At 43.1% G+C, this 27,847-nt stretch overlaps 2 protein-coding genes across 12 annotated transcripts in view; one reads left to right on the forward strand and one right to left on the reverse strand.

The window, feature by feature from the left end:
* The window catches only part of USP28 (ubiquitin specific peptidase 28), a 67,993-nt gene extending 56,917 nt beyond the window's left edge, over positions 1–11,076 (reverse strand). For 8 of the 11 annotated variants that reach the window (XM_045038316.1, XM_045038315.1, XM_023239116.2 and 5 more), the window contains exon 1: positions 9,993–10,188. In XM_045038316.1, the coding sequence (XP_044894251.1) occupies positions 9,993–10,049 (57 nt within the window). In that variant the 5' untranslated portion in view covers positions 10,050–10,188. Of the gene's footprint in view, positions 1–9,992; positions 10,191–10,938 lie in introns of those variants that run through there. The other 3 variants (XM_045038318.1, XM_023239117.2, XM_011286351.4) reach the window with 2 other exon arrangements.
* Positions 11,077–11,193: 117 nt separating this feature from the next.
* The window catches only part of HTR3B (5-hydroxytryptamine receptor 3B), a 57,969-nt gene continuing 41,315 nt past the window's right edge, over positions 11,194–27,847 (forward strand). The window contains 3 exon segments of the mRNA XM_045038322.1: positions 11,194–11,333; positions 12,491–12,551; positions 17,046–17,164. The gene's annotated coding sequence lies outside the window, so the exon portion shown is untranslated.

Below are 27,847 nucleotides of genomic sequence, written 5' to 3' on the forward strand. Positions count from 1 at the left end.
TTCAAGCCCTGCTTCGGGCTCGCTGCTGTCAGCCCACTTGCTTCAGATCCTCTGTTCCCTTGCTCTCTGCCCCTCCCCCGCTTGCACTCCTCCAAAAATAAATAAATAAACACACACATATATATTTTAATCCCATTTATAATATCCAAAAAAGTAAAATACCTAGGAGCAAATTTAGCCAAACAGGTGATAGACTTGTACTCTGAAAAGTATAAAACATTGTAAAAAAAAAAAAAAGAAAGTTAAAGAAAACGTAAATGAATGGAAAGATATTCAGGTTGATGCACTGGAAGACTGGATTAGTCACGGTTCTCCAGAGAAAGAAACAAACAACAGGGCGTGTGCGTGCGTGCGTGTGCGCGCGCGCGCGTGTGTGTAAATGAACACTGCATTCCTAGTTTCCTGTTGGGGAGATGGGTGGGTGAGAAGTAATTTATTATAAGGAATTGGCGCTTGCAATCATGGAGGCTGATAAGTCCCCAGATCTTCAGTTGGCAAGTTGCACATCCAGAAGAGCTGGAGATGTCGTTCCAGTCTCAGGTGGAAAGCCACAGAACCAGGAGAGCTGACAATGTAAGTTCCAGTCTGAGGGCAGGAGACCAAAGGCCCAGCTGAACAGTCAGGTAGGTGACGTTCCCTCTTACTCAGCCTTATTTGTTCTATCCAGGTTTTCAATTGATTGGATGAGGCCAACAGACATCAGGGAGAGCAATCTGCTTTACTCCCTCCACAACTCAAATGTTAATCTTATTCAGAAGCAGCCTCACAGACACACAATTGACTAAATGTCTGGGCACCTCATTTTCCAGGCAGGCTAACACACAAAATAAACCATCTCAAAAGACTTCATATTGTTAAGATGGCAATATTATGCAAAGTGACCTGCAAATTCAATGCAATCTCTGTCCAAATTCCAACGGCCATCTTTGCAGAAACAGAAAAGTGGAGCCTCAAATTCATAAGGAATTTCAATGGGCCCTGAAGAGCCAAAACAATATTGAAAAACAAAACCAAACAAAACAAAGTTGGAGGACTCACACTTCTGGACTTCAAAAGCTATTAAAAAGCTACAGGAATCATGCCAGTGTAATATGGCAAAGGACCGACATACAGATCAATGAATTAGACTTGGGAATTTAGACTTGGGAATAGACTTGGGAATTGACCATACGTCTATGGTCAATTAATCTCTGACAAAGGTGCCAAGACCATTCGATGGGGAATAGTCTCTTCAAAAACTGATGCTGGCACAAGTAGACATTCGCATGCAAAAGAATCAAGTCGGACCCCTACCTCCACCATAAACTAACTCAAAATGGATAAGTAACCTAAATATGAGCGCTAAAATGACAAAACTCTTAAAATATAGAAGTAAATCTTCACGATCTTGGATTTGGCAATGGATTAGATATGGCACCAAAAGCATGAGCAACAACAAAAAAAAGGAGGTAAGCAAGACTTCACCAAAATTAAAAACTTTTGTGCATCAAAAAACATTATCAAGATAATGAAATGACAACCTCCAGGAGGAGAGAAAACATTTCCAAATCATAAATCTGATAAAAGTCTAGTATCCAGATATATTACAACTCTTGTAATTCAAACAACCAAACACAAACAAATGCAATTCGAAAAATGGGCAAAGGACTTGAACAGACATTTCTCCAAAGAAACTACATAAATGGCCAATAAGCACATGAAAAGAGGGTCAACAGTAGCCATCAGGAAAATGCAAAACAAAAGTATAATGAGTTACAACTTCACACACATGAGGATGGCTCTTATACAACAAAACAAAGGAAAAACGGAAAATAAATGTTTGGAGAGGATGGAGGTGGAGAAATTAAAACCCTTGTGCACTGCTGGGGGTGGAGGGACATAAAATGTCGCACCTGCTATGGAAAACGGTTTGGCAGTTCCCCAAAAAACTAAAGACAGAATTGCCATATGACCCAGCAATTCTACTTGGAGGAATATATCTAAAAGAATCAGAAACAGGTACTCAAAAATGTTTGTACATGCATGTTCACAGCTCTATTCATAAAAGCCAAAAGGTAGATACAACTCAATTGTCCACCAATGGAAAAATGGATAAAATGTAGTAGATTCACAGAGTGGAATACTATCCAGTCATTAAAATCAATGAAGCACAGATAGATACAAGCTACAATGTGGCTGAAACATGAGAATGTTATACTAAGTAAAAGAAGCCAGACACAAAAGGTCCCATATTGTAGGATTCCATTTATATGGAATATCCAAAATAAGTAAATGGAGAGACAGAAAGCAGATCCGTGTTGCCAGGGGCCCGAGCGAAGGAAGGACTAGGGAGTAACTGCTTAGTGGATACGGGTTTTCTCTTGTGGTTTTGAAAATGTTTTTGGAACTACACGAAAGTGGTGGCTGCACAATATTCATGAATACATATACTAAAGGTCACTGATTTTGGCTCAGCTCATGCTCTCACAGTCATGAGATCAAGCCCCGCGTCGGGGTCTGCACTGAACATGGAGCCTGCTTAGGATTCTCTCCATCTCTCTCCTTCTATCCCTTCTCCCACTTGTGCATATGCATGCGTTCTCTCTCTCTCTCAAATTTAAAAGAGTTAATTTTATGTTATGTGAATTTCACCTCAACTGAATAAAATCAAGAAAGATTTGTGCTCACACATATACACACACAAAAAAGAAAAAGGACAGCAGGAAAGTACTAACTTGGACAAGAGTACTAGAGAAAGCAAATATTGCTTGAAGATGATTCAAGTTTAAAATGACCATCAGCAGGTGTCTGGGTGGCTCAGTGAGTTAAGCGTCTGACTTCAACTCAGGTCATAATCTCAGAGTTTGTGAGTTCGAGGCTCACACCGGGCTCTCTACTGTCAGCAGAGTCTGCTTTAGATCCTCTCTGCCCCTCCCCCGCTTGTTCTGTCTCTCTCTCAAAATAAATAAATAAAATGACTACCAAGCTATCATGTGGCATGCTGCCAGCACCTACTGACGCAGATCTTTAATTGAGCTTTGAATGTCTGGTATTTTGACCTCCCTTTTTATGTAGAAAGGCTAGACAGTGGGAATAGTGCTACACGGCCCAGATTCCACCACATATTAGCCTCTGGGTAAATCTCAACTTCCCAGGCCATCAATTTCCACATCTGGAAAATAAAGTACCATGAGCTTTGATGGCACTGATGTGACCACCAAATGAAGTAATGCATACAGGATGTGTTAGTACAACGAAAAAACGAAGAAGAAAACAGAAATGGAAAATATTGTGGCCTACCTGCCCAATGAAACTCATCCAGAGGTTGGGAGAAACGACCTATGCTTTGGTTTTGGTTTGATCGCTTTGCACCGCTTTGCAAATTCTACTTCCTCCTCACAATGAATTTTACTTCGTAAGGTTGCTCTATGGGTTCGATGAGAATACGCCCTAACGTACTTCATACATTACCAAGTGGTAGTTGAAAAGTTTGGTTTGAGAAAGGCATGTGTTCCAGGCAGAAAGCTGGATGGCTTGAGGTCCCAACTCTGCCACTTAGAATTTAATCCCGGGTAAGCCACATTTCCCATCTGCAGCATGGAGCCAAACAGGCTTTGGTTTAAAATCTCATATTGGGCCTTTCTAAGCTACATTAAGATCTGAGTATGATTGTCCTCTTCTGTAATAAGACATAATAACCATACCTTGCAGAGTATGTACAAAAAAGTGCTCAGGGCCGAAAATGGCATAAGGCAGATGCTATTATGACAAGTATATATATGCCTCATGCACCTGTGGCGAAAGTGGCTATGCAGCAAATGGTCATAGCCGAGGATGCTGATATGCAAGAATTGTTGAACTAGCATTTGCAAATAGGGGAGTATAAGTCATTTGCAAGTCAGGATTACAAATGCAGATTTGGAAGAAGTTCATAAAAGGAAAGTAACAACCAAGAAAGCTAACAGGTTAGCCCCTAAAAGAGAAGAAAGAGAAGAAGAACCAGGATAATACAGGTCCAAAATGTTCAAGAGAGAGTGTTCCGGAAGTAAAGCAGCTGGAGCACTGAGGGTACGAACCAGTCACTGAACTGAAGCCTGAGGTCAGGGTTCTGACTTAGACAATGAGATCAACAGTAAATTAACTCTTGAGACCCGTTACTGTATTTGGGGTTTGTTGTTTTTTGTTTTTAAAATTTTTTTTAATTTTTTTTCAACGTTTTTATTTATTTTTGGGACAGAGAGAGACAGAGCGTGAACAGGGGAGGGGCAGAGAGAGAGGGAGACACAGAATCGGAAACAGGCTCCAGGCTCCGAGCCATCAGCCCAGAGCCTGACGCGGGGCTCGAACTCACGGACCGCGAGATCGTGACCTGGCTGAAGCCGGACGCTTAACCGACTGCGCCACCCAGGCGCCCCTTTAAAATTTTTTTAATGTTTATTTATTTTTGAGAGAGAGAGAGAGAAAATGAGAATGAGTGGGGCAGGGGCAGAGAGAGAGGGAGACACAGAATCCAAAGCAGGCTCTAGGCTCTGAGCTGTCCTGTCTGCACAGAGCCTGATGCAGGGCTTGAACTCACGAACCATGAGATCATGCCCATGAGATCATACCTGAGCCGAAGTCGGACACTCAACTGACTGAGCCACCCAGGCGCCCCGGCCCATTACTGCATTTGTAAGATGAAGAAGGCTGCATGTACTACATAAATTCAAACATCTTTTCTAGGCCTCATTTTCCTAAGAAAGTTGTAAAACGATGTAGCCAGTTCGGAAGTGGGGGTAAACTACAATACTTTAGTCTGTGATAAGACTGTGGCAAATGATTTAAAAAATACACACTGGAAGTTTTCAGGAAAAAAGAAAAAAAAAAACCCAGAAATGATAACAAGTAGCAATAAAGATAATTGCCAAAATAAACAGCAACCAAAAAGTGGCAATGAGGAATCATCACACATAAGAGCATGAGAAGGGGATTCGAGTTGGTACTTGAATAACCAAAGCAGAATGGCAAAAAGAATTACTTCTGTAAAGCCGCGGATTTCACGAAAAGGGGGTTAGTCACCGGTCACCTGCGAGCGATCCATTTCATTCCCAAGCGACAAACAGTAAAAGCCTCCTATCGCCTCCTATCTGGGTTCTCGCTGCTGCTCTGGTGCAGGCTGGGAACCAATGTGCCTTGGTCTGGGGGCTGTGCCTCCAACTGCCAAGAGCTAGTCTTGCCCGCAGGATCGGGTGGGGGAGCGTTTTCCAAGTTTTCCACAGTGAATTGGAATTACAAATGTAATTGAGAAAATGCTCTAGAGAAGAAACAGGTGGATTTAGAAACTCGGTTCAAAAAGTAAACAAAAGGAAGGTGCTGAACAAGGCAAACACTGGACAGGCAGTGTCCAGCAACAAGGCAATTCTGTTGCTATTTTGTCGGAGGACCGGGGACACATGTACATAACTGAATGGACAATGGGAATTCTGGAGCATCTGGGCGGCTCAGTCGGTTAAGTGTCCAACTTGTGCTTTCCGCTCAGGTCATGATCTCATGGCTCATGGGATCGAGCCTGCTTGGGATTCTCTCTCTCCTGCTCTCTCTCAAAAATAAATGAATGCACTTAAAAGAACAAGAAGAAAATGAAAGAGAAGAAAGTGGGAATTCTGCACAGTCGGGCAGAGCTTCTCAAAGTTATCACTCAGGGATGTTGTCAAAAGGCAAACTGTGATTCAACAGGTCTAGGGTGGAGGCCTCAACAGGGGTATGTTGATTTGTGGAGGCTATTGATTTCCTTGGTATAAACACTTCCACCATGAGAACTTCAAGCTACCACCATGAGGTCACTGAATACAGAGTTGGGAAGAGACACACACTTTCGGCTGGAGAGGCAGTACAAGCTGGCTCTAACACACCCAAATCTCTACATTTCCAAGGCACTCCTAGATAATTCAGATGCTGCTGGTCCACAGACCACATTTTCAGTCTCAAGATTACAGAAGACAGTGAAGCTATCTGGGGCTTAGGCTTGAGGCAAGGAAATGTGAGATCATTTAGGAGAGCGAGGAGAGACATCACCTAGATCAGGGTTTCTGAAGCTCAGCATTATTGACATTCTGGACTCTTTGTTTTGGGGGGCTAGTCTGCACATCATAGGACATTGGGCAGCATCCCTGGCTTCTACCCGCTGAAGCCAGCAGCATCCTCCTCAAGCAATCACAATCAAAAGGCTCTCTAGACGCCATGCATCTAGATTCATCTCTAAGAAAGGAAGGAAGGGAAGGGTGGTAACTCATACCACAAGAAAAGAGATACTGAAGAGCAAAAACAAGAAAGAGAGAGAAAGAAAGAAAGAAAGAAAGAAAGAAAGAAAGAAAGAAAGAAAGAAAGAAAGAAAGAAATCGCCTTAAACACACACACACACACACACACCGCTTTAGTTAGCACCAGGCTGAACCAAGTAGAAAAGACTGTATATATATTTAGAAAGAATGTAGGCAGGATTCAAAGTTTAAAACACGAGGAAAGTTCTGGAGGGTAAAAGAAAGGTACTGACCTACGACAACAGGTCCATTGACTAAGAAGTAGGATCAAGGATATCTTGGGCTCTTAGACTCAAAATTGCTGTGTTCAGTCCTGGCTGTATCGTTTATTAGGTGGGTGATCCTGGGCAAATTATCTGACAAGTGAAAGCCTCCGATATGAAGACTTCATGGAGTTGTCATGAGTACTGAGAGAACGTATGTTAAGTTCTGAGCACGTGCTCAATTAATGTTAGCTGCTACTACTACCAGCATCATTATTCTCCTTAAGAAACATATGCTTCATTGGCTACTGTTTAAACTTGTTCGATGAAATGTAACACATGGGAAGATCTTGCCTGGTGAGGCCTTACTTGTCAATTCTTTTTATAAATATTGTACTCATCGTGTGAGCAGAAACTGTAGCTGAAGAGGAATTAAAGTTGGGAAAGCCAGGGCGCCTGGGTGGCTCAGTCGATTGAGCATCTGACTTCAGCTCAGGTCATGATCTCATGGTTGGGGAGTTCGAGCCGCACACAGGGCTCGCTGCTTTCAGTGTGGAGCCTGCGTTGGATCCTCTGTCCCCATCTCTCTCTGCACCCCCACCTCTCTCTCTCCCCCTCTCTCTCTGCACCCCCACCTCTCTCTCTCCCTCAAAAAAAAAAAAAGTTGGGAAAGCCAACCAAACACTGACTGATGTTCCAAAAATCACAACTAATGAGACAAGGGAAACGTGAATAAAAAGCCCATAAATCAAGAGGAAGCAAAAAGAACATTAAATTTTCACTGAAACTGGCAGGTTTTCATAGGGCTCCAGTTAGCATCAAGAACATGTGATGAGTTCTAGTACAGCTGTCAGGGATGACAGGTTTATAAGAACCAACCTGACTTCAAGTTGTTTATCCTACAACAACAGTAAACTGTGCTTCTGGTTTTTATCCAAGTCGAGAAGTGATTAAAACACAGAAACCTGTTGGGTGCCTGGGTGGCTCAGTTAAGCATCTGACTTCAGCACAGGTCAGGATCTCATGGTTTGTGGGTTTGAGCCTTGCATTGGGCTCTGCGCTGACAGCTCAGACAGAGCCTGGAGTCTGCTTTGGGTTCCGTGCCTCTCTCTCTCTCTGCCCCTCCCCTGCTCACGCTCTGTCTCTCCCCAAAATAAGCAAACATTAAAAACTTTTCTTAAAAAAACAAGGAAAGGGGCGCCTGGGTGGCGCAGTCGGTTGAGCGTCCGACTTTAGCCAGGTCGCGATCTCGCGGTCCGTGAGTTTGAGCCCCGTGTCAGGCTCTGGGCTGATGGCTCAGAGCCTGGAGCCTGTTTCCGATTCTGTGTCTCCCTCTCTCTCTGCCCCTCCCCCGTTCATGCTCTGTCTCTCTCTGTCCCAAAAATAAATAAAAGTTGAAAAAAAAAATTTAAAAAAATAAGGAAAGAAAAAACACAGAAACCTGCCTGTAAGTAATTTCTATAGGTTAATTCGAATATCAGTCTGGGGCATTCAGTAATATCACAAAGTATCCTCTTTCAGATGCTAGTACATACTGAGAACATATTTCAAGAGTACTACATTTTTCTCGCTAAAATTCTTGGGAGGCTATGAAGGGTTCTGTCTGTCCCATGCACAACTGACCAATAAGGGAAGGGAAGCATTCTAGGTTTTAAATAGCTTCTGAGTGTCAGGACAGGATAACTGTTCCCAACTAGAACAATTAAGGACCCTTTAAGGGAAATGTAGAATTCTTCAGAGAATCCAAAATAGAGCCATTCTAACATGAAACTCATCAAGAGGAGGAAGCTATTAAAACCTTTCCTCTGAGATGTGAAAAGTAGTTTCCCTGTATAGAATTCCTTCAACCTAGCCTGCTAATTTCAAGCATCTTCATTAGCAAAAACAAAGAGGGCAAACATTATCGAGCATTCCAAGCTTATCATCTGTCTGTATGGGGCGAATCACTGCGAAGAACACTGAATGTCATCACTCTGCAGATGGCCAGGAGTCAGGGTACTACTCCAGCCAGCCGCAGCCAACGGGACTTCCAAGTTTTCCAAAAATAGCTATGACTTACATACAAGTGCTCATCAAACACCTCACATACAAACTTGTAGGGAATGCTGATAGTGGCCATTGTGGCAGAGGTAAATGAAGATGCCTTTGATTAACAGGCACATGGTCCCCAACAAATTTAAGTATGACTTACTCTCCCTTAAAATAGCCTCTTCCCTAAAATCAACCCAACGGTCTCAAAACTAAGATGTTTCCCACCTGTTTTGAAGTCACTGTCCTATAACAAATAGAAACGATCTGTGAAACCAGAGAAAATCCTGACTCAGATTCCAATGGGCATTTGTGAACACCTAACAATAGCATCCCCGTTAGAAATCAGCACATGAAATACCATCCACGTTACTTTCATTTTGGAGCCCAGGACCAGGAGGTATCTCTTACTACAGGAGTTCAAAAAGGAAGTGTGTTCACTTCCAAAATACTGCTCTCCTGTGCGCAGGAACACAATAAAGAGCCATAACCGGTTTCCCACGTGGAGGTATCTGACAGCTTTGTATTGTAAATGTTTATGAAATTCCTCATTTCCGAACTCTCATTTGCATACCTGGCACACGTTTCCCATTCGGTCTCCAAAAAGCATAGTAGTTGAGGGGTGAGGAGGTAATGTTGTTATAGCATTCCAAAGCAACCTTAGAAGACATTCTCAAATTGCCTACTTCCCAAGTTTCTTCACACGGGCATTATCGGCCTTTTGATTTGCTCCCAAACCAGTGTTCCACTCTCACCCACTTAGCCCAGAAATCCCTGTATCGGTTTCAATCTTCTCAGATAATAGGAATGGGAAGGCATTTGTGAGCATACCTTGTATTCCTCGCGCTGTTCCTCCTCCCTCCTTAAAAATCCAGGGATGAATGCACTGGGGAGGTTGATTTAAAAAAAAAAAAAAAAAAAAAAAAAAAAAAGCGAGGGTGGCAGGGGTAAGGGAAGGGAGGGAGGGAGTGGTAACCAGGACCCCTGGTCTTTTTTACAAGGTGTTGATAAATCCCTCCTTTAAGTCAGCTAAGTTCGGTCTGCTTAGACACTTCAAAACACTACTGTATAAAAGGGACTTAAAAATGAAAACAAACAACAAAACCCACCTAAGCTGCCACCTTCGGAAGTTTCTCACCCAGGTCAGGGCCCACGAGCGCTCCCCCGAAAAAGCCCTGATGCACACAACCCCAAGTCCTGCCCTTTATACCTACTCCCCTCGCAACATGAGCTCGCCGCGGACTCGAAAGGCGTCCCCGATCCCTGCGACCCGAGCCCTGCAAAGACTTCAGCCCCTTCGCCGGCGCACTGCCCTCGCCCCCGCCCGGCCAGCGCCGGCGCCCTCCGTAGCCCCCTCCCGCCCCTAGCCCGCAGCCCCGCAGGCCCGCCCGGGCCCGCGCCGCTCCGGCCCGCGCCCCGCAGCCCCCTCCCCTCCCGGGACCCCGAGCCTCCCCCGGTCCCCGCTCGCCGCCGCGGGGCCCACCGAGCCGCGCCGGTCCGCTGCTCCGGCCGCGTCGTCCTGCTGCAGCTCCGCAGTCATGGCCGAGGCGCCCCTCCGCGGGTCATCCGGCTCCCGCCGCCGCCGCCAGCCCAGCCTCGCAGGAGGTGGAGGAGGAGGAGGAGAAGGAGGAGGAGGAGGAGGTGGTGATGGTGGTGGAGGAGGTGGAGGAGGTGGAGGCGGAGGAGGCGGAGGAGGCGGGGGAGACGGAGGCGGAGGAGGAGGAGGAGGTAGCTATGCCCCGCCCCGCCCTCTACCCCTCTCCGGCCCCGCCTCCGCCTCGAGCCCGCCGGAGGCTCGTCCCACACGCCCCGCCCCCCGGCCTGCGCGCGCACGCAAGGCGCGCGGCCCGGGGCCGAGCGGCTCTGCGTGCTCCCGCGCACGCAGGGTTCTGACCCGGCGCGGGTCACGTGACTCAGGCCCCGCCCGCGGCTAACGGTCAGCGGCGCCGGCGTTCCGGGGCTGTTGGCACCCAGGAAATGGTTTGGGAAGCGTGGACTACTCGCTGCCCCCCCCCCCCCCCCCGGCCGTCTCGCGGAAGAGTTCAAGCTGCTCTCGGCCTCGGGAAGCTGTCTGGAGCCCGCGCTCTGGGCGGTTTCCCACCTGGCAGTAGAGTCGCTTGGGAGTCCAGGCGCTGGAGGGGTTACCCGTCGTTTGCAGGGAGAGGCGGAGGCTGAGCGCCGTGGTCTGGCCAGAGCTACCCAGACGGGCCAGACCCTCTCATCCCTGCTGCCCAGCACCCGCACACACCTGGGCGTGGGGAGTGAGTTGCCGCGTTGTCCCCTTTGCGGTTTTCTGGAGTTTAAACTAGAATTCCAATCTACTTGGTTAAGCCCGAGCCAGCTGCTCCTGACGGCGTATTAAGAACTCAGTGCCTCCCCCGATCTGAAATTGCATTTTCAACAGTTTGGTGGAAATCCTAACTACTAACCATGTTTCACATTATTCACGTGTTATCACTGACCGCCGTTCGGTTGGCACCCATTTGGCTGTCCCAAATCTCAGTTAGAGGCCTGGTGTGGAAGAGCCCTTTTTTAGCGGTATGGTTATGCCATTTTCCTGATCTGGGCCTCTGGCGGTATCTTGGGTGTGAATTTGGTGTGGATCTTGGCCTTTCCCCCTGTGCTCCTGGCGTTGTTGCCCATGTGATTGTGATGTTTCACCTGCAGGCCTTTCTAGTCTGCCGGTGAGCCCAGCCTGTGGCACCAGGAAACAGGTGCAGAACAGGAGCAGTTCCCGTCGGAGACCTGGCTACTCACAGGAGCCGGGGCCATGACTGCTGCTGCTTTTCACCTGGAGACACAGAGGTTCCCCTTTCCCTGACAGGTAAACTGACAGAGTGATCAGAATCTTCCACGTGCAACAGGCGGACTGTGTGTGTGTGTCTGATGGTTGCAGGACTTTTATGGTTATGCCTTTGCCTTTTTTTTTTCCCCATGAGTTCCACACCTGAGGCTCATGGCCTCAACCCTGGAGTCACGGCAAAACAAGTTGATTTCTCAGTATGATTTATTTACAGCTTCGCATATTTCTAAGTTACCAGAAAGCTCTATTTCTGTGTGTCTTGACCATGTCTCTGCAACAACTCGTTTGTCTTTGCACATTCATTTTAGGAAATTGCTTGTTTAATGGGAGCAAATGGGGTGGAAAACCTGTAACTTATTCATGAACACTTCCTTGAAAAACTACCAGACACCTCCTACACTCGTATTTCTGGGGGGAAAAAAAAGTGTATACAGGCCATTTGGTAAATAATAGGCCCCTGAATTTTGATTGAGCATCTTTCTGCTGTGTGGATCTAAACAGAACTCCAGATGTAATAAATTTGATATAATCAGTTTGAGGGCTCTAGATTGACAAATCCTCTTCGCCTCCTTGTGTTTAACTACCACCTGATCTTGGACACGGTAGTCAGTTAGAGACACCCTGTCCAAACAGAGTATTTAATGGAGAGTCTGCGTCAGTGCTTGGCCATCAGTTGGCAAGTTTCATGGTGATCAAATATCAAAAATGGACATTATGGAACATGCGCTGTCACCACAGAAAATCTTTTCTTATTCCTTCTTGAAACCCATACGTGAAGGCTCCAGAATAATTACATTATTAGTTGATAATCCTTTCAAGAGTGTTCAGGAAAAAAAAAATAAGGGGCAATAGCAAGTAATTGACATATTTCAAAGGGGAATAATAGTTTTGGGGCTATTTTCCTGAAGGAGAAATTGAATTTTTTTTCTTTCCCTGAAAACTGTTTGCCCCCATGCTAAGTTACTTTCTCTGAATCAACGGATTTATATTTCTGTTGGTGACTTACTTCAAACCCAAAATAGAATTTGTATTGTAATAAAATGATCCCATTTTGTGTTATTGAATACTTGTGTGGAGCTTGTGGGATAAAAGAATGAAAGGAACGTGTTAGGAAAAGAAAAAAGGAGAAAGACGGAAATGCATACTTCTGTTTCTTCTCTGTTTCACTCTGTAAATAGTTTCTGCCACTGTCTTGGGAGCAACTGGAACTGAGAGCTGAAGGCTGAGGCTGATTGACAGGTATGACTGTTCTCTGAGCAGTGGATTCCTTTCCAGGAACAATCTAGTCAGAAATGTCCTTACGGGCCAGCTTCTTAGCAGTTAGGAAAATGGCCTTTCTCACTATTTTGGAAACAGTATGGATATTTCTGTTATAACCCCTAGATTAAATAATTAGATGAAGTACAAGGTTAAATTATAGGTGTTCTGAAAGTGTCTCAGAAAAGGCTCTCTTTGGCTACTTGAAAAACGAATTTCTGGCCTTCCTGAAGTGTGTACTGTAGGCAAATGTAGTTTGTTACCCATTCAGTAAGGTGAATGAGTTCATTTTCATTTTCAAGGTATTTGGCCTTAGTATGCAAAATAACAACCTCATATCTCCTTGTTTTTGTTTCTCTAGAAAACAAACACTAAAAAAGAAAAAAAACATAAAACAAACATCTTAAATCTGTTTTCTTCAGAATTCATGAAAGCCTTTAACCTGTGGGATTCAATTTTCCTTTTATAAGAAGGTGAATATAACTTTAGCTTCCAGATTGAGAGGTGATAATAAAGAACCAGAAATAAGTGTACTTCTGCAAACCTGATTTTTGACAAACCAGCATTGTAGACCCGTGGGCGTCAGATGGGACTTTTCATAAATGGTACTCAGACAACTAATTATCCATATAAAAAATTAATTTTGGACTCTTAGCTTACATCATAAGTAGAAACCAGTTTTAGGTGGATTAAAGACTTTAAAAAAGCAAAATTAAAAAAATTTTAAACATCCATTTGGAGATTATACTTTGAGGATAGGAGAACTTCTTTAAATCAGATACAAAAGTGCAAACCATAAAAGAAAAGTTGGTAACTTTAATTAATGCTAAAATTAAGAATTTCTCAGGGCGCCTGGGTGGCTCAGTCAGTTAAGGTTCCGATTTCGGCTCAGGTCATGATCTCATGGTTCGTGGGTTCAAGCCTGGCGTCGGGCTCTGTGCTGACAGCTCAAAGCCTGGAGCCAGATTCTGTGTCTCTGTCTGTCTCTGCTCCTCCCCCACTCACGCTCTGTCTCTCTCCCTGTCTCAAAAATAAATAAACATTAAAAAAAAAATTAACAAAAGATTAAGAATTTCTCTTCGTTAAAAGGTACCATGAAAAAAAAATATCCACAAACTGGGAGAAAATAATTGTAACAATGTAACTGATAACATATTAGTATCCAGAACAAAATTTCCAAACCTTGGCACTGTGAACATGTTGGGGCCAGATACCTCTTTGTTTTGAGGCCTGTCCAATGCACTGTAGGATGTTTTGGCATCATCTCTGGCCTCTCCCTACTAGATGCCAGTAGCTCTCTGCTGCCTACCAATGACCATCACAAATGTCTCCAGACCTTGCAAAATGTTCCCTAAGGAGCATATTCTCCAGTTGAGAACCAATGATCCAGACCAGGTGAAAAACCTTTACAAAAGAGACAGTGTAATAGAAGGAACAGCCAAACGCTGTGCAGATGCTGGATAGAAAAGGAGACCCAAGCAGTTGAAAAGATGCTTAAACTCACTGATAATGAGGAACACAGGAATTAAGACCACAAAGATGCCATGTCATGCATCCAGTTGGCAAAAATTTTTAAATACCACAATTACAAGTGTGGTCAAGAATGTGGAGCAATGGGAGAACACTTACACACTTGCTGGTAGTGTAAATTAGCACAGCCACTTTGGAAAAATTTGGCATCTAGTACTAAAATTTGAAGTTGTGTGTGCCTCACATTCAGCATGTCCTAAGTATGTATCCTAGAACAATTCTTAGTGTTAGTTAGGATATATGTATAAGATGTTGTTAACACATTTTTTTTAATGGCAGATGAAGCAGGGATCAACCTAAATATATCAACGGTAAAATTGATCAATTGTTTTGTGTTGTCATTCGATGGAACTTTATAGAGCAGTTAAAATGAGTGAATTACAGCTATGCAATATCATGGATGAATCTTAGGAACATAGTACTGTAGGGGATCAAGCAAATCACAGAAGATGGCACATAATGTAATTCCATTTGTATGAATTACAAAAACCATCAAATAATATATCATCTAGGGAGATAAACATATGGTTAAACTACAAATGAAAGCCTGAATATTATAAACACAAAATTTGAACTAGAAGCTCTGAAGGAAGGGATGGGAAGGGAAGGGACAGATAAGGGAAGGGAAGGGATAGGGAACAGGCATATAAGGGAATTTACAGGTACTCCTAATGTTCTGGTTTCATAAATCAAGTGGTATTTACATGAGGGTTCATTATATCATTTTACATAAATTTTATTAACTACTCAGTAATACAAAAGTTTAAAAGAACATTAAACTTAAAATGAAAAGCCTATCAATCCTTGCTCTAATGATGTTTCCGTGCCCTCAAAAAATATTGAGAAAAGTCTCTGTGGTTTGCAGGTTACCCTTTTGAATGCCGGCTGATGCATGAGGCAGAAATTTAACATTCTCTGAAATTAGGGGCCCCTGCGTGGCTCCGTCGGTTAAGCATCCCACTTCGGCTCAGGTCATGATCTCGCGGTCTGTGAGTTCGAGCCCCAAGTCAGGCTCTGTGCTGGAGCTCAGAGTCTGGAGCCTGCTTCAGATTCTGTGTCTCCCTCTCACGCTCTCTGCCCCTCCCCTGCTCACACTGTGTGTGTGTGTGTGTGTGTGTGTGTGTGTGTGTGTGTGTGTGTGTCTTAAAAAAATAAACATTAAGGGGCGCCTGGGTGGCGCAGTCGGTTAAGCGTCCGACTTTAGCCAGGTCACCATCTCGCGGTCCGTGAGTTCGAGCCCCGCGTCAGGCTCTGGGCTGATGGCTCAGAGCCTGGAGCCTGTTTCCGATTCTGTGTCTCCCTCTCTCTCTGCCCCTCCCCCGTTCATGCTCTGTCTCTCTCTGTCCCAAAAATAAATAAACGTTGAAAAAAAAATAAAAAAAAAAATTTAAAAAATTCTCTGGAATTATAATTTGAACTATCACCAAGATAAATGAAAAATATTACCATTCCTTTTTATGCAGAGTGTGCCCCAAATCCATATTTTAGATGATGTCCAATGAGCTAGAAATTCTATTTTATAAAACATTTTCCTCTTTAGCTTCAAGATTTGGGGAAAGACTTCTATGTCAAAGTTGTGGCCTCCTACAGAAACCGAAAATATCATTTAAGATAAAAACCAGAAAGCTACCCAGGAAAAAAAAATAGAAGTTTGTATAATGCAGCAAGTACTAGAAGCATAAATTGGAACTTAAGGTGACTTAATGTTTTCACCCAGGGCCCCGTTGAAGTGAAAAATCTTCCTCCTCAAAATATCAGAATTTGAAAAAATAGTTGAGGCCAGAGTAACTAATACAAACTTGCCTTCGGAAATGCGGATGTTTTTACTGATCTGATAACTTGACCTTGGAAGAAAACAGAACATTTTTAGAGGAAGTAATAACTTCACTGAGCACTTATAGGCTAGGTGGTGTCCTGAGTGCTTTGCAAGTATGAACTAATCCTCACGAGACCCTATGAAGTGCTGTTATTATTAATACCTCCTTTACAAATGAAGAAACCATCACAGAAAGATAAAGTACTTTGCCCAAGACTTTTCTCCTATAAAGACGGGAGCCATGATTCAAAGCTAAGCAGTCTAGCTCTCTTTCTATAGGCTGAGGTAAAATATAAGATTCTGGCTTAAAGAAACCCAGGAAAGATGAATCATTAGAAGAAACAGCCTGTAAAGATTTCTCGGAGGAGGTGTTACCTGAACTGAGTTGACAGAGAAAGCAGAGAGTAAGACAATGGGAGTCTTGGCAGGCCATTAAAGACTAGTTATAAGTGGAGTTAACCACAGGTCCCAGTTTGCCTGAGGCAATTACGGTTTACCCCACCCCACCCCCCCTGTTTTCCCCGGAATGATTTTTGGTAGCTTTTCCTTCCTCAAACTTCTAGGATTGGATGTTAAATTGTCTGGTCATCCTACTACGGAGCAGTTTATCTTGAAAGTAAGCAATTCCTAGAGAATCTCACCGTAGTGTAACCCAAAGTCTTTCAGATATAACTAAAATGCAAATCTCTAGCCCTGTCTGATTAAGTATGTATCATTAATAAGAACTGGTTCATCTGTTTCTAAAGAACATTGCCAGAGGGAGTAGAGGGCACCCCATTGAAGGTGGGTGGGATCACTGCCTGGAGACCCTTGCCCTTAAGGGACTGGGTAGCTTTTTCAGTTTTGTAAGCCATCCTCTGTGGCATTTAAGGCCTAGAGGTGCCTGAGAGCCATCCCGGAAGAGAAAGGAGACAACGTGGAGTTAAAAGGGGGGAAAATATTTGATGGTCTCTGCCAGAGGGGGGCAGAAGTTGAATGGGTTTTTGTTTTTGCTTTTGTGGGATTTTTTTCTTCCCATGAGAGAAGACAGTTTTAGAATTTTATTTAGACCTGGAACGTTGAAGGGAACAACTTTAAAATTTGGAAACAGTGGTTTGTTGGAGTATTTATTGTCTCTTCTACTTCTCCAGAGTAACCAGAAAGTGAAAACCAAAGGAAGACAGTGTCCTGAATAGAGTGGACTCTTGAGCCATTTTTCTGAGGAGCTGCCACTCCATAGAGGGGACATCAGTTGTGTCCAGGAGGACAGGTATGTAGTGCGTGCTTTGGGCTGGCAGTTCAGAGAGCTGGTCTGTGCAAATCAAGATTCTCTAGTACCAAGGAGTAAAAAGATTTGGAAAAGTTACTTAGCTCGAAATTACTAGTCATGTTATTTGAAGTAGAGGATTCTCAAATTTGGTTCCCTTAACTTTATGAAAAGAGGAACAGTGATCCCCACAATTATTGTCATATGTTAAAGCTCATTAATTCATTGGCAAGACAAAGAGAATGGAATAGCAGCCAGACCAACACTCTGGCTTGATCATGGAGAGCAGGTCCATGATCTGGTTGTGACCTCGCTGGGAGAACGTGATGAAAATACTTTCCGCATTATGAAGTGACACTTAAATAAGTTTTGATTTTTATAAAAACAAAATTTGCATTGCTCAAACTGAATAGGGTCAAGAGCCCCTTTCTGTCACTTTGTGGACATTACCAAGGAAGCCTGCCTGTTCAGAGCCAGTGCTAGAGGTTCCTGGTTGGGGAAGGAGCACTTATTGAAGCAAAAGTTTAACAAAAGTGATGTTTTTGTTTCTTTTCTTGTCTAGGAATTCATTCTTAGTATTTAACCATACTAGAAAAGCCATATATGGTGTATATTTTGGCCTCCCCCTCACCATGGACACACATTATTTGGGAATCTCTGTCTTCGTTATCATAAAGACTAAAAATCTGAAGCTTTGGTGTTGTAAGCCCTTACCTTTTTTTTTTTTTTTAATTTAAATTCCAGTTAGTGTAGTGTTGGTTTCAGGAGTAGAGCCCAGTGATTCATCACTCCCATATAACACCCAGCGCTCATCCCAACAAGTGCCCTCCTTAATGCCCATAACCCATTTAGCCCATCCCCCCCCCACCAACCTCCCCTCCAGCAACCCTCAGTTTATTATCTGTACTTAAGAGTCTTTTATGGTTTGCCTCCCTCTCTGTTTTTATGTTATTTTTCCTTCCCTTCCCCTATGCTCATCTGTTTTGTTTCTTAAATTCCACATGTGCGTGAAATCATATGGTATTTGTCTTTCTCTGACTGAATTAATTTGCTTAGCATAATAATACTTTAGTTCCATCCACGCTGCAAATGGCAACATTTTATTCTTTTTGATCACTGAGTAATATTCCATTGCATATAAGATAAAAAGCTTCTGCACAGCAAAGGAAACAATCAGTAGAACTAAAAGGCAACAGACAGAATGGGAGAAGATATCTGCAAAGGATATATTGGATAAAGCGTTGGTATCTAAAATCTATAAAGAATATATCAAGCTCAACAACCCAAAACAACATAATCCGGTGAAGAAATGGGTGGAAGACATGAATAGATACTTTTCCAAAGAAGACATCCGGGTGGCCAACAGCCACATGAAAAGTTGCTCAACATCACTCATCATCAGAGAAATGTAAATCAAAGCCACAATGAGGTACCACCTCATACTGGTCACAATGGCTAAACTGAACAACTCAGGAAACAACAGGTGTTGGCGAGGATGTGGAGAAAGGGGAACACTTTTGCACTGTTGATGGGAATGCAAACTGGTGCAGCCACTCTGGAAAACAGTATGGAGGTTCCTCAAAGAATTAAAAATAGAACTATCCTATGACCCAGTAATTGCACTACTAGGTATTTATCCAAAGGATGGAAAAATGCTGATTCGAAGGGGCACATGTACCCCAATATTTATAGCAGCACTATCAACAATAGTCAAATTATGGAAAGAGCCCAAATGTCCATTGAACGATGACTAAAGAAGATGTGGTATGTATATACAATGTAAGCCCTTATCTTGGTATTTAACAGCTACTAGAACTCATTTTCCCTCTTATAAATGACAGACTGAAAATACTTTCAATTTTTTTACAGAATTTATGTGATTCATTGTTACTTGTAGTTCTTATTTATTTTTCTTCAGATTTGAAAACTTAGTAATTAATAATTGTGATTTTGATGATTACGTTCAGTCCATAACAAGTTATATTTATTTTCTTTTTATGTTGCTGAGATAGTATTGCCTTTTTTTGAGTTTATTTATTTTAAGAGAGAAAAAGTTAGCATATGTGCATGCACAGGGAAGGAGCAGAGAGAGAGGAGAGAGAGAATCCAAAGCATGCTCCACACCATCAACATGGAGCCCGACATGGGACTTGAACTCGTGAACCATGAGATCATGACCTGAGCTGAAATCAAGAGTTCCACACCCACCTGACTGAGCCACCCAGGCACCCCACTGTGTTGCTTTTTAAAATAAATTAATCAAGCGGCGCCTGGGTGGCTCAGCCCATTAAGTGTCCGACTTCAGCTCAGGTCATGATCTCACAGTTTGGGAGTTCGGGCCTCACATCGGGCTCTGTGCTGACAGCTCAGAGCCTGGAGTCTGCTTCGGATTCTCTGTCTCTCTCTCTCCCTGCCCCTCCCCTACTTGTGCACTCTCTCTCCGTCTCTTTCTCAGATATAAACATTAAAAAAATTTTTTTTTAATTTATAAAATAAATTAATCAAGAATGTTGCTTTTGGTATGGAGGATTAAGATCTTAACAAATCTGCTGTCTAACAGATAACAGTTACAAAGTCTGGGCAAAATAAAAAGTACCTGAAGTATCTGGAGCTTGAATAGAGGTTTCAAAAGGGAGTCGTAACGTGGCAGAAAGGTCCGACGAGGGGTGTGTGCCCCACTATTTCAGCTTTACTCAGATAACGGACCATAGTCACAGCATGACATGCGGTGGTTGAAGTGCTAGTGGAAAACCAACCAGGCTTCTGGACTGAGGAACCAAAAACTAGAGTTTAGGACAAACATGGCAACCCAAAAGAAAGGGAGGGAATTGTGAAGAGGAGAGAGGTAGAGAAAAAGATCCCCAGGTTTTTGTGCAGAGTCTAACCACGTCTCTGGCTGACCCTTCCAGCAGCCGCAAAGCACCTCAAAAAGGACAGAAGAAATCAGATGAGCTTTGAGCTGTTGCCTGTGTCCAAAAGAGACAGTTTGCAGTTTGAGTCTCACCAAATTAATTCGCTGCCAAAGCACAAAAACATCGACATTCATTGGAGAAAGAGGTCACACACACACACACACACACACACACACACACACACACACACACCCTCTCCATCCTTTAGACAGAGAATTGAGAGTCTCGGTAAAACATAATATATAAGGGGGCACCTGGGTGGCTCAGTTGGTTAAACGTCTGACTTCAGGTCAGGTCATGATGTCACAGTTCATGGGTTCAAGCCCTGCGTCGGGCTCTGTGCTGACAGCTTGGAGGCTGGAGCCTGCTTCCGATTCTGTGTCTCCCTTTCCCTATATCCCAACCCTCCCTCTCTCTTGCTCTCTCTCTCTTTCTCAAAAAAATAAAAAAAACATTAAAAACAAACATAATATGTAGGAATACAATCCCAAATTACTTGATATATAAAGAACCAGGAAAATATGATCACTTACCAAGAGAAAAGACAGGCCAGATGAAGATGTTAGAATCCATTAGACAAGAACATTAAAGTGTCTGTGATAACTAAGCTCTGTGAAGTAAAGAAAACCATACTTGTAGTAAGCAAAATGGAAGAACCTCCACAGATAATTATAAAACATAATAACAAAATGAAAAAAAAATCAAGCTTAAACATTCGGTATTTGAAATGAAAAAGTCATTGACTTGGCTTTATAGTAGGGTACGTATTGTGTAAAGGAAAAACTCTCACACTGTCTTGTGGGGTGTATCTATTTAGATGTAACACATGACACACCGGAGCGTGGTGATGGCAGGGGCCAGTAAATGGAACCAAATGATTGCATGGTAACTACATTTGATGGGAAAGTGCTGTAGTAACTTGAAAAGTAGACTGTGTGAACAATGTTTATTTTAATTTCTAGTATAACCACTAAAAAGAGTTGTGCAAAAAGTATAGCTAAAAAGCCAATAGGTAATCTTTATTAAAAACCAAAAAATCCAGGGGTGCCTGGGTGGCCTATTCGGTTAAGTATCCAACTTCAGCTCAGGTCATGATCTCGTGGTTTGTGAGTTTGAGACCTGTGTCAGGTTCTGTGCTGACAGCTTGGAGCCTGGAGCCTGCTTCACATTCTTTGTCGCCCATTCTGCCCTCCCTCGCTCGTGCTCTGTCTCTCTCTCTCTCTCTCTCTCTCTATTTAAAGAATAAATAGGGGCGCCTGGGTGGCGCAGTCGGTTAAGCGTCCGACTTCAGCCAGGTCACGATCTCGTGGTCCGTGAGTTCGAGCCCCGCATCAGGCTCTGGGCTGATGGCTCGGAGCCTGGAGCCTGTTTCCGATTCTGTGTCTCCCTCTCTCTCTGCCCCTCCCCCGTTCATGCTCTGTCTCTCTCTGTCCCAAAAATAAAAAAATAAAAAAAAATAAAAAAAACGTTGAAAAAAAAAGAATAAATAAACATTTAAAATTTTTAAAAAGTTAAAATCCAAAAGTAGGCAGAAAAGGAGGAGTTTATTTATTTATTTATTTATTTATTTATTTATTTATTTATTTTTAAAATTTTTTTTAACGTTTTATTTATTTTTTGAGACAGGGAGAGACAGAGCATGAACAGGGGAGGGTCAGAGAGAGGGAGACACAGAATCTGAAACAGGCTCCAGGCTCTGAGCTGTCAGCACAGAGCCCGACGTGGGGCTCGAACTCCCGGACTGCAAGATCATGACCTGAGCTGAAGTCGGCCACTTAACCGACTGAGCCACCCAGGCGCCCCGGAGGAGTTTTTTTAAAAAAAGAATATAAAATACAAATAATAAAATGGGTAACTTAAATCCAAACGTATCAAAAACTACTTTAAATATTAGTGGATCAAATATTCCAATTAAAAGGCAGAAATTAACAAAATGAAATGAAAAAGAAGACCCAAATATGCTCCATGTAAGAGATATGCTTTAAATATAAACACACATGTAGGCTGAAAGCAAATAGATGGAAAGAGAAGACATACCATGTGCCATGGACTGAATGTTTGTTTCCACCCCCCCCCCAATTCATATATTGAAATCTTAACCCCCAATTAGGAAGTGAGGCCTTCTGGGGGGTGATTAGGTCATGAAGGTAGAGCCCTCATGATGAAATTAATGCCCTTATTATATATTACGGCCCCAGAGAGTTCTCTAGTCCCCTTTCCATTATATGAGGATACAAGAAGCCAGCAACCTGCAACCCTGAAGAGGTCCCTCACCAGAACCTGATCATGCTTACACCCTGACCTTAGACTTCCAGCCCCGAGCATGGTGAGAAATAAGTTCCTGTTAAAGCATGTAAATAAGCATGGAAAGGCCACAGTGGGTATTAATATCAGACAAAACAGACCTGTGGCAAAGAGTATTATCAGAAACAGGGCCATTTTATAATGACAGATACATGGATTCATCAAGAAGACGTGATATTCGTAAATGTGGGTCAATGTGTATGTGCCTAATAACAGAGCTCCTAAAATGCATGAAGCAAAAATTGAAAGGATAAAAAGAAGAAATGGACAATTCCACAATGGTAGTAGGAGGTTTTAACACCCCACAGGAAGTGGTACAACAAGAGACAGAAAAGAACCGCAAAAATATAACCCAAACAACACTATGTACCACCTTGATCTAATTGTTATTCACGGAATGTTACATCCAACGATGTCAGACTGCACCTTCCTTTCAGTACACACGGTGCTTTTACAACAGATCATATGCTAACCCACAAAACAGCTCTCAATCAAAATAAGATTATTGAAATCATCGAATATGTTCTTTTACCACAACAAAATTAAATTGCAAGTCAAGAACAGTACAGATGGTCCCCAACTTTTGAAGATCCCACTTACAATTTTCAACCTCACAATGGTGCAAAAGTGATACACATTCATTAGAAACCACTATGAATTTTGAATTTTGATCTTTTCCTGAGCTGCTGCTGTACAGTATGGTTCTCTGTTGTGACACTGGGCAGCAGCTTTGTGCCACCATGCCCAGTCAGCCACGTGGTCGCCAGGGTCGACGATGGATCCACCTACAACCATTCTATACCCATGCAACCATTCTGGTTTCGGGTTTTCACTTTCAGTATAGTATTGAGTAAATTATATGAGAGATTAACCTTTATTATAAAATAGGCTTTGCGCTAGATGAATTTCTCCCACTGTAGGCTAATGTAAGTGTTGTGAGCCCAGCTAAGGTCAGGTAGGCTAAGCTATGATGTTTGGTAAGTTAGGTGTATTAAATGCATTTTCTGTTTAATGATATTTTCAACTTATGATGGGTTCATGGGGATGTAACCTCATCACAAGTTGAGGAAGATCGTACAATATCTAGAAAGACATCCCAAATTTTAAAATAAACAACTTCTAAATAATCTGTGGGGCAAGAAAAATCACGAGAGGTTAGAAAATATTTAAGACAGAAAAGTAATGAATATACAATATATCAAAATTTGTGTAATGCCCCTAACCTAGTGCTTAGAGAAAATGCATGGTTTTATTTTATGTTTTATTTAAGTATAATAGACACACAATGTTACATTAGTTTCATATATACAACATAGTGATACAAGAAGTTTATATGTCATGCTGTGTTCACAAGTGTGGCTACTGGTCTGTCCTGATACATCCTGATACATCGCTATTACAATACCATTGACTATGTTCCTTATGCTGTGCCTTTTATTCTGGTGGCTTATTCACTCCATAACTGGAAGCCTGTATCTCCCACTCCTCTTCACCTATTTTGCCCGACCCCCAAACCCACCCCTCTGGCAACCATCAGTTCTCTGTATTTACAAGTCTGATTCTGAAATGGCTACATACTGTATGATTCTAACTATATGACATTCTAGAAAAGGTGGACCTTTATAACATTAATATTCTTTATTGGTTTTGGGACTCCTAGGTGGTTCAGTTGGTTGAGCATCCAACTTTGGCTCAGGTCATGATTTCAGGGTTCATGGGTTCGAGTCCTGCATCAGGCTCTTTGCTGACAGCTCAGAGCCTGGAGCCTGCTGCAGATTCTGTGTCTCCCTCTCTCTCTGCCCCTCCCCCATTCACACTCTGTCACTTTCTCTCAAAAAATAAGTAAACACTAAATATTTTTAAATTCATCTCTTATTTTTTTTAATGTTTATTTTTGAGGGAGGGAGGGAGAGAGAGAGAGAGAGAGAGAGAGAGAATGCATGGGGGAGGGGCAGAGACAGAGAGAGGGAGACACAGAATTGGAAGCAGGCTCCAGGCTCTGAGCTGTCAGCACAGAGCCCGACATGGGGCTCGAACCCACAAACCGTGAGATCATGACCTGAGCTGAAGTCGGACGCTCAACTAACTGAGCCACCCAGACGCCCTTATATGATTTTTAATAATACTTTTTATAACATTTCAGAAGTGGAGAGCCAAGGCTTTCTTTATTTCCACTCTTAGGGAGAAAGAGAAACTACCTCTTCAAACATCACTGGGAAACTTGGGTGCTCCTGGGACCAAGAGTTTGGAGAAGGAAGAGTAATAAGGAAGTAAGCAAAGAGGAATTTGTTGACAGTTGCAAGCAAAGTAGAAATAGATTAGATGAATTGGTGTTGGGGAACCTGGAGAGGAATGTTTAGAGCAAAGAAGACAAGAGGCATGAATAGAGGCATGGCATGACTTTCAAGCTGTGGAAACGTGAACAGTAAAGTACAACGGACAATAGGTTGGATGGATGTTCCCTGGAGCTGCAGGTGCAGTGGCTGCCACAAGGCGGTGCTCTGACTACATCTACTTTGGCTTCCACTGTGCTTTTCATTTTCCCACTCCTCTCTCCTCTTTAAGGGCTCTAACTAGAGGTCTGTCACACTCCAGCCATAGTCAGCCAGCCTGTTATTAGTGCCAAGCCATCCTCCTGGAGCAATGACAGTGTAAATTTCAGCAGTGGCAGAAAGGGGACAAATACAGCTGTTGTGCATTTTAGAATAATTGCCACAGACCATTTAGAGACAGCTTTATAATAACGGCACTTATACAGACTTATACAATATTTCCCTTTTCTGTTTTATTCCTCCCTCAACACTTTGCAACATGCATGTGTTAATCCGCTCATCTTGTGAGTCTAGAATTATCTGCTCCCTAATTTGCTTTTCTTTTACTTTATTTCATGTGTTTATGTTTAAAGCAACTGGCCTTTCTTTGGGCAATTAGGCTGGTTCAGGTAGAAACCTGTGTTCTGTCTGCTCCCCAGTTTTACAAAAGGAGGCTTGCAGTCCCAGGGAAGGTACCATTCGCCCTTTTCCTACCTTATTCCTTCTGCTGGGAGTTCCACTCTTCCTGCCCTCGCCTTTTCCCAACACAAATGCTATTTGTGAAACCCCTCTTCTCACCCCACCCCAAGTCTGGCTCCTCTTTTTGCTTCCATTGTCCCGAGTTCACTTACCAGCTAGCTAGTGTTTATCTCATTGTGTGCTCAGTGTTTCTTATCTATCACCTCTATTCCAAGTTCCTTGAACTTTCTTTATATTCCCCAGTGTCCACCACAACTCCCCACATAGTGAGCACATGGACGGCTGGATAAATAAAACAGGCTCCAGCAGATCAAAGCCCTTGCCCCATCTTGAGTCCGCAGCAGAGTTGGAAATATCCAGAAATTTAGACCTGAACCAGAATATCTTACTGGCTGCTGTGGTTGACCGTGGTCTCTCCACAGAAGTGTTCTAAATGGACCTAAATGGAGAAGCCCTGGGTCCTGCAGTGCGCCACAGATCCGGGGAGATGCCCAGAGCTGGCACAGCAAGACTTCAAGGCCCATAATGTGTGCAGAAGGCCTGGACGATGCAGATTACCAAGACCACCTGCCTTACATGGCAGTTGAAGCAGCATCCTGGAACCGATGTCCTCAGAGGCATGACAAGAAGCAGCAAACCATGTGATCCCATGTTCCTCTAGTGTTTTTTTTTTTGGGGGGCGGGGGGACAGACATCTCTCTCCAGGTGACTGTGAGACCCCTGAATTTTAGCACCCTCTGAGAGAATCAAAGAGGCATGAACTCCCTGTGTCTGGATCCAGTGTGTATCCTTTGCATGGCTTGCTGGCTGGCTCTGGACCAAACCCACCAAAAGCGATCTTGCTCTGAACCCGAGTCATCGTTCCCGCCCATCCTTTCTGAGATGGTGGAGGAAGGACAGCATATTGGGTATGGTTGTGAAAAAGCTCATCCCTTTTGGTGTGTCCTCTTTCTTGCATAAACCAAACTTCTTTTCTGCCCGCCTGTTAATTCTTCCCTCCCTCTCTTTGTTCCATCCTCCTTATGTATTTAATGAGTACTCACTAGGTGCCAAGCTCTGTGCTGGAGACACAAAGATGAATTAGGTACAGTGCTCTACCTTCAAAGAATTCACAGGATTCTGGAAGAGACAGGAAGGTCACAATATACTTGCATAAATGCCATAATGTAGGAGGTATCTGTAAGACCCTGGAAGTTCAAGGGAGTGGGCCATAGCACACTAGCAGGTGTTTGGTGGCCAGCTGGCGGGAGGAGCCCTGACTGGCAGCGTTTGCCGATGTCCGACGTCCGTGTGGCAGACATTCCCATCATGGCTGCTCTCAAGCTGCTAACCTGATGTCACTGAACAGAGTTGGGAAGGGACGTACACAGTTGGCCCTTTTGATGCAGTAAGAGCCATTTCCAGTATACCACCATGACTTCCCCCTCTAAGACCCTGAGCAGAGAACCCATTCAAGCTGTACCTGGGTTTCTGACTTACAGAACCATGAGCTCACAAACGAGTTTGGTTTTAAGCTGCTAAGTGTGTAGGAATTTGTTTTGTTGCCATAGAAAACAGAGCCTATTACACCCTTTTTACAGATGTGAAAACTGAAGCTTAAAAACAGTAAGCAATTTGACCACGGCCATGAGCATCTAGCAAGTGATGGGGCTGGGAGGGCAACTGAGATGTGTCAGATTCCAAAGCCTGGGAAACTTACTCCTGTGTTCCATGACTTCCCATAGAAAACCATGTCACATAGCCAGGAAGGGCCAGGGTCATGGGGGATACTATTCCTCTGTTCCTTCGTTCGTTCGTTCGTTCGTTCGTTCATTTATTCATTCATTCATTCATTTTTAAGGACCAGGAGAAAATGTGCGTTATTATTAAAAATGAAATTCTGAGCCAGAAGAAAATCAAATGTTGAGTGCGGCTTTGTATTTGAAGTGGCGTCCCAGTGGTTACCTTGATATTTATTTCAGAGGATAATGCTATAGAGTAAAAGAAGTTTCACATGGGACTGTACTCATTAAATATTTGATTTCGGCTAGAGTGTCCATTTCTACTTTTCTGCTCCAGCCTGACCAGATGTGCTCAGAAAATGTGGTTTCCCCTGAATATGTACATCTGTCAAAATTCCTGTCAATGTTAGCACAACTGCCAAGAGAGTGAACAAAGAGAGTTAGCGATTAACTTCAAAGAATTTTGTTGGAGAGGAATAAAGATATTTAAGGTCTGTTTTGTGAACTAATTGCATTTGCATATTTATGGGATTTACTGATATAGCAGTAATTAAAAACTATTTAGTAGTCTTAAAGGACACATAACTCAGTTGCTGTTTGCATAATAAACACTTCTTATTATGTTTGCATAATAAAACCTCTCCCCCTCCTCCTTCCAAAAGACCCTGGTCCAGCTAAGAGGTGTTGTATCTTACTTGGAAATAATGGAGAGACAAAGTGCAAGGGCTCCTGGGAATG

The sequence above is a fragment of the Felis catus genome, chromosome D1 (assembly GCF_018350175.1).
Source record: "Felis catus isolate Fca126 chromosome D1, F.catus_Fca126_mat1.0, whole genome shotgun sequence".
In the NCBI taxonomy this organism is placed as follows: Eukaryota; Metazoa; Chordata; class Mammalia; order Carnivora; family Felidae; genus Felis; species Felis catus.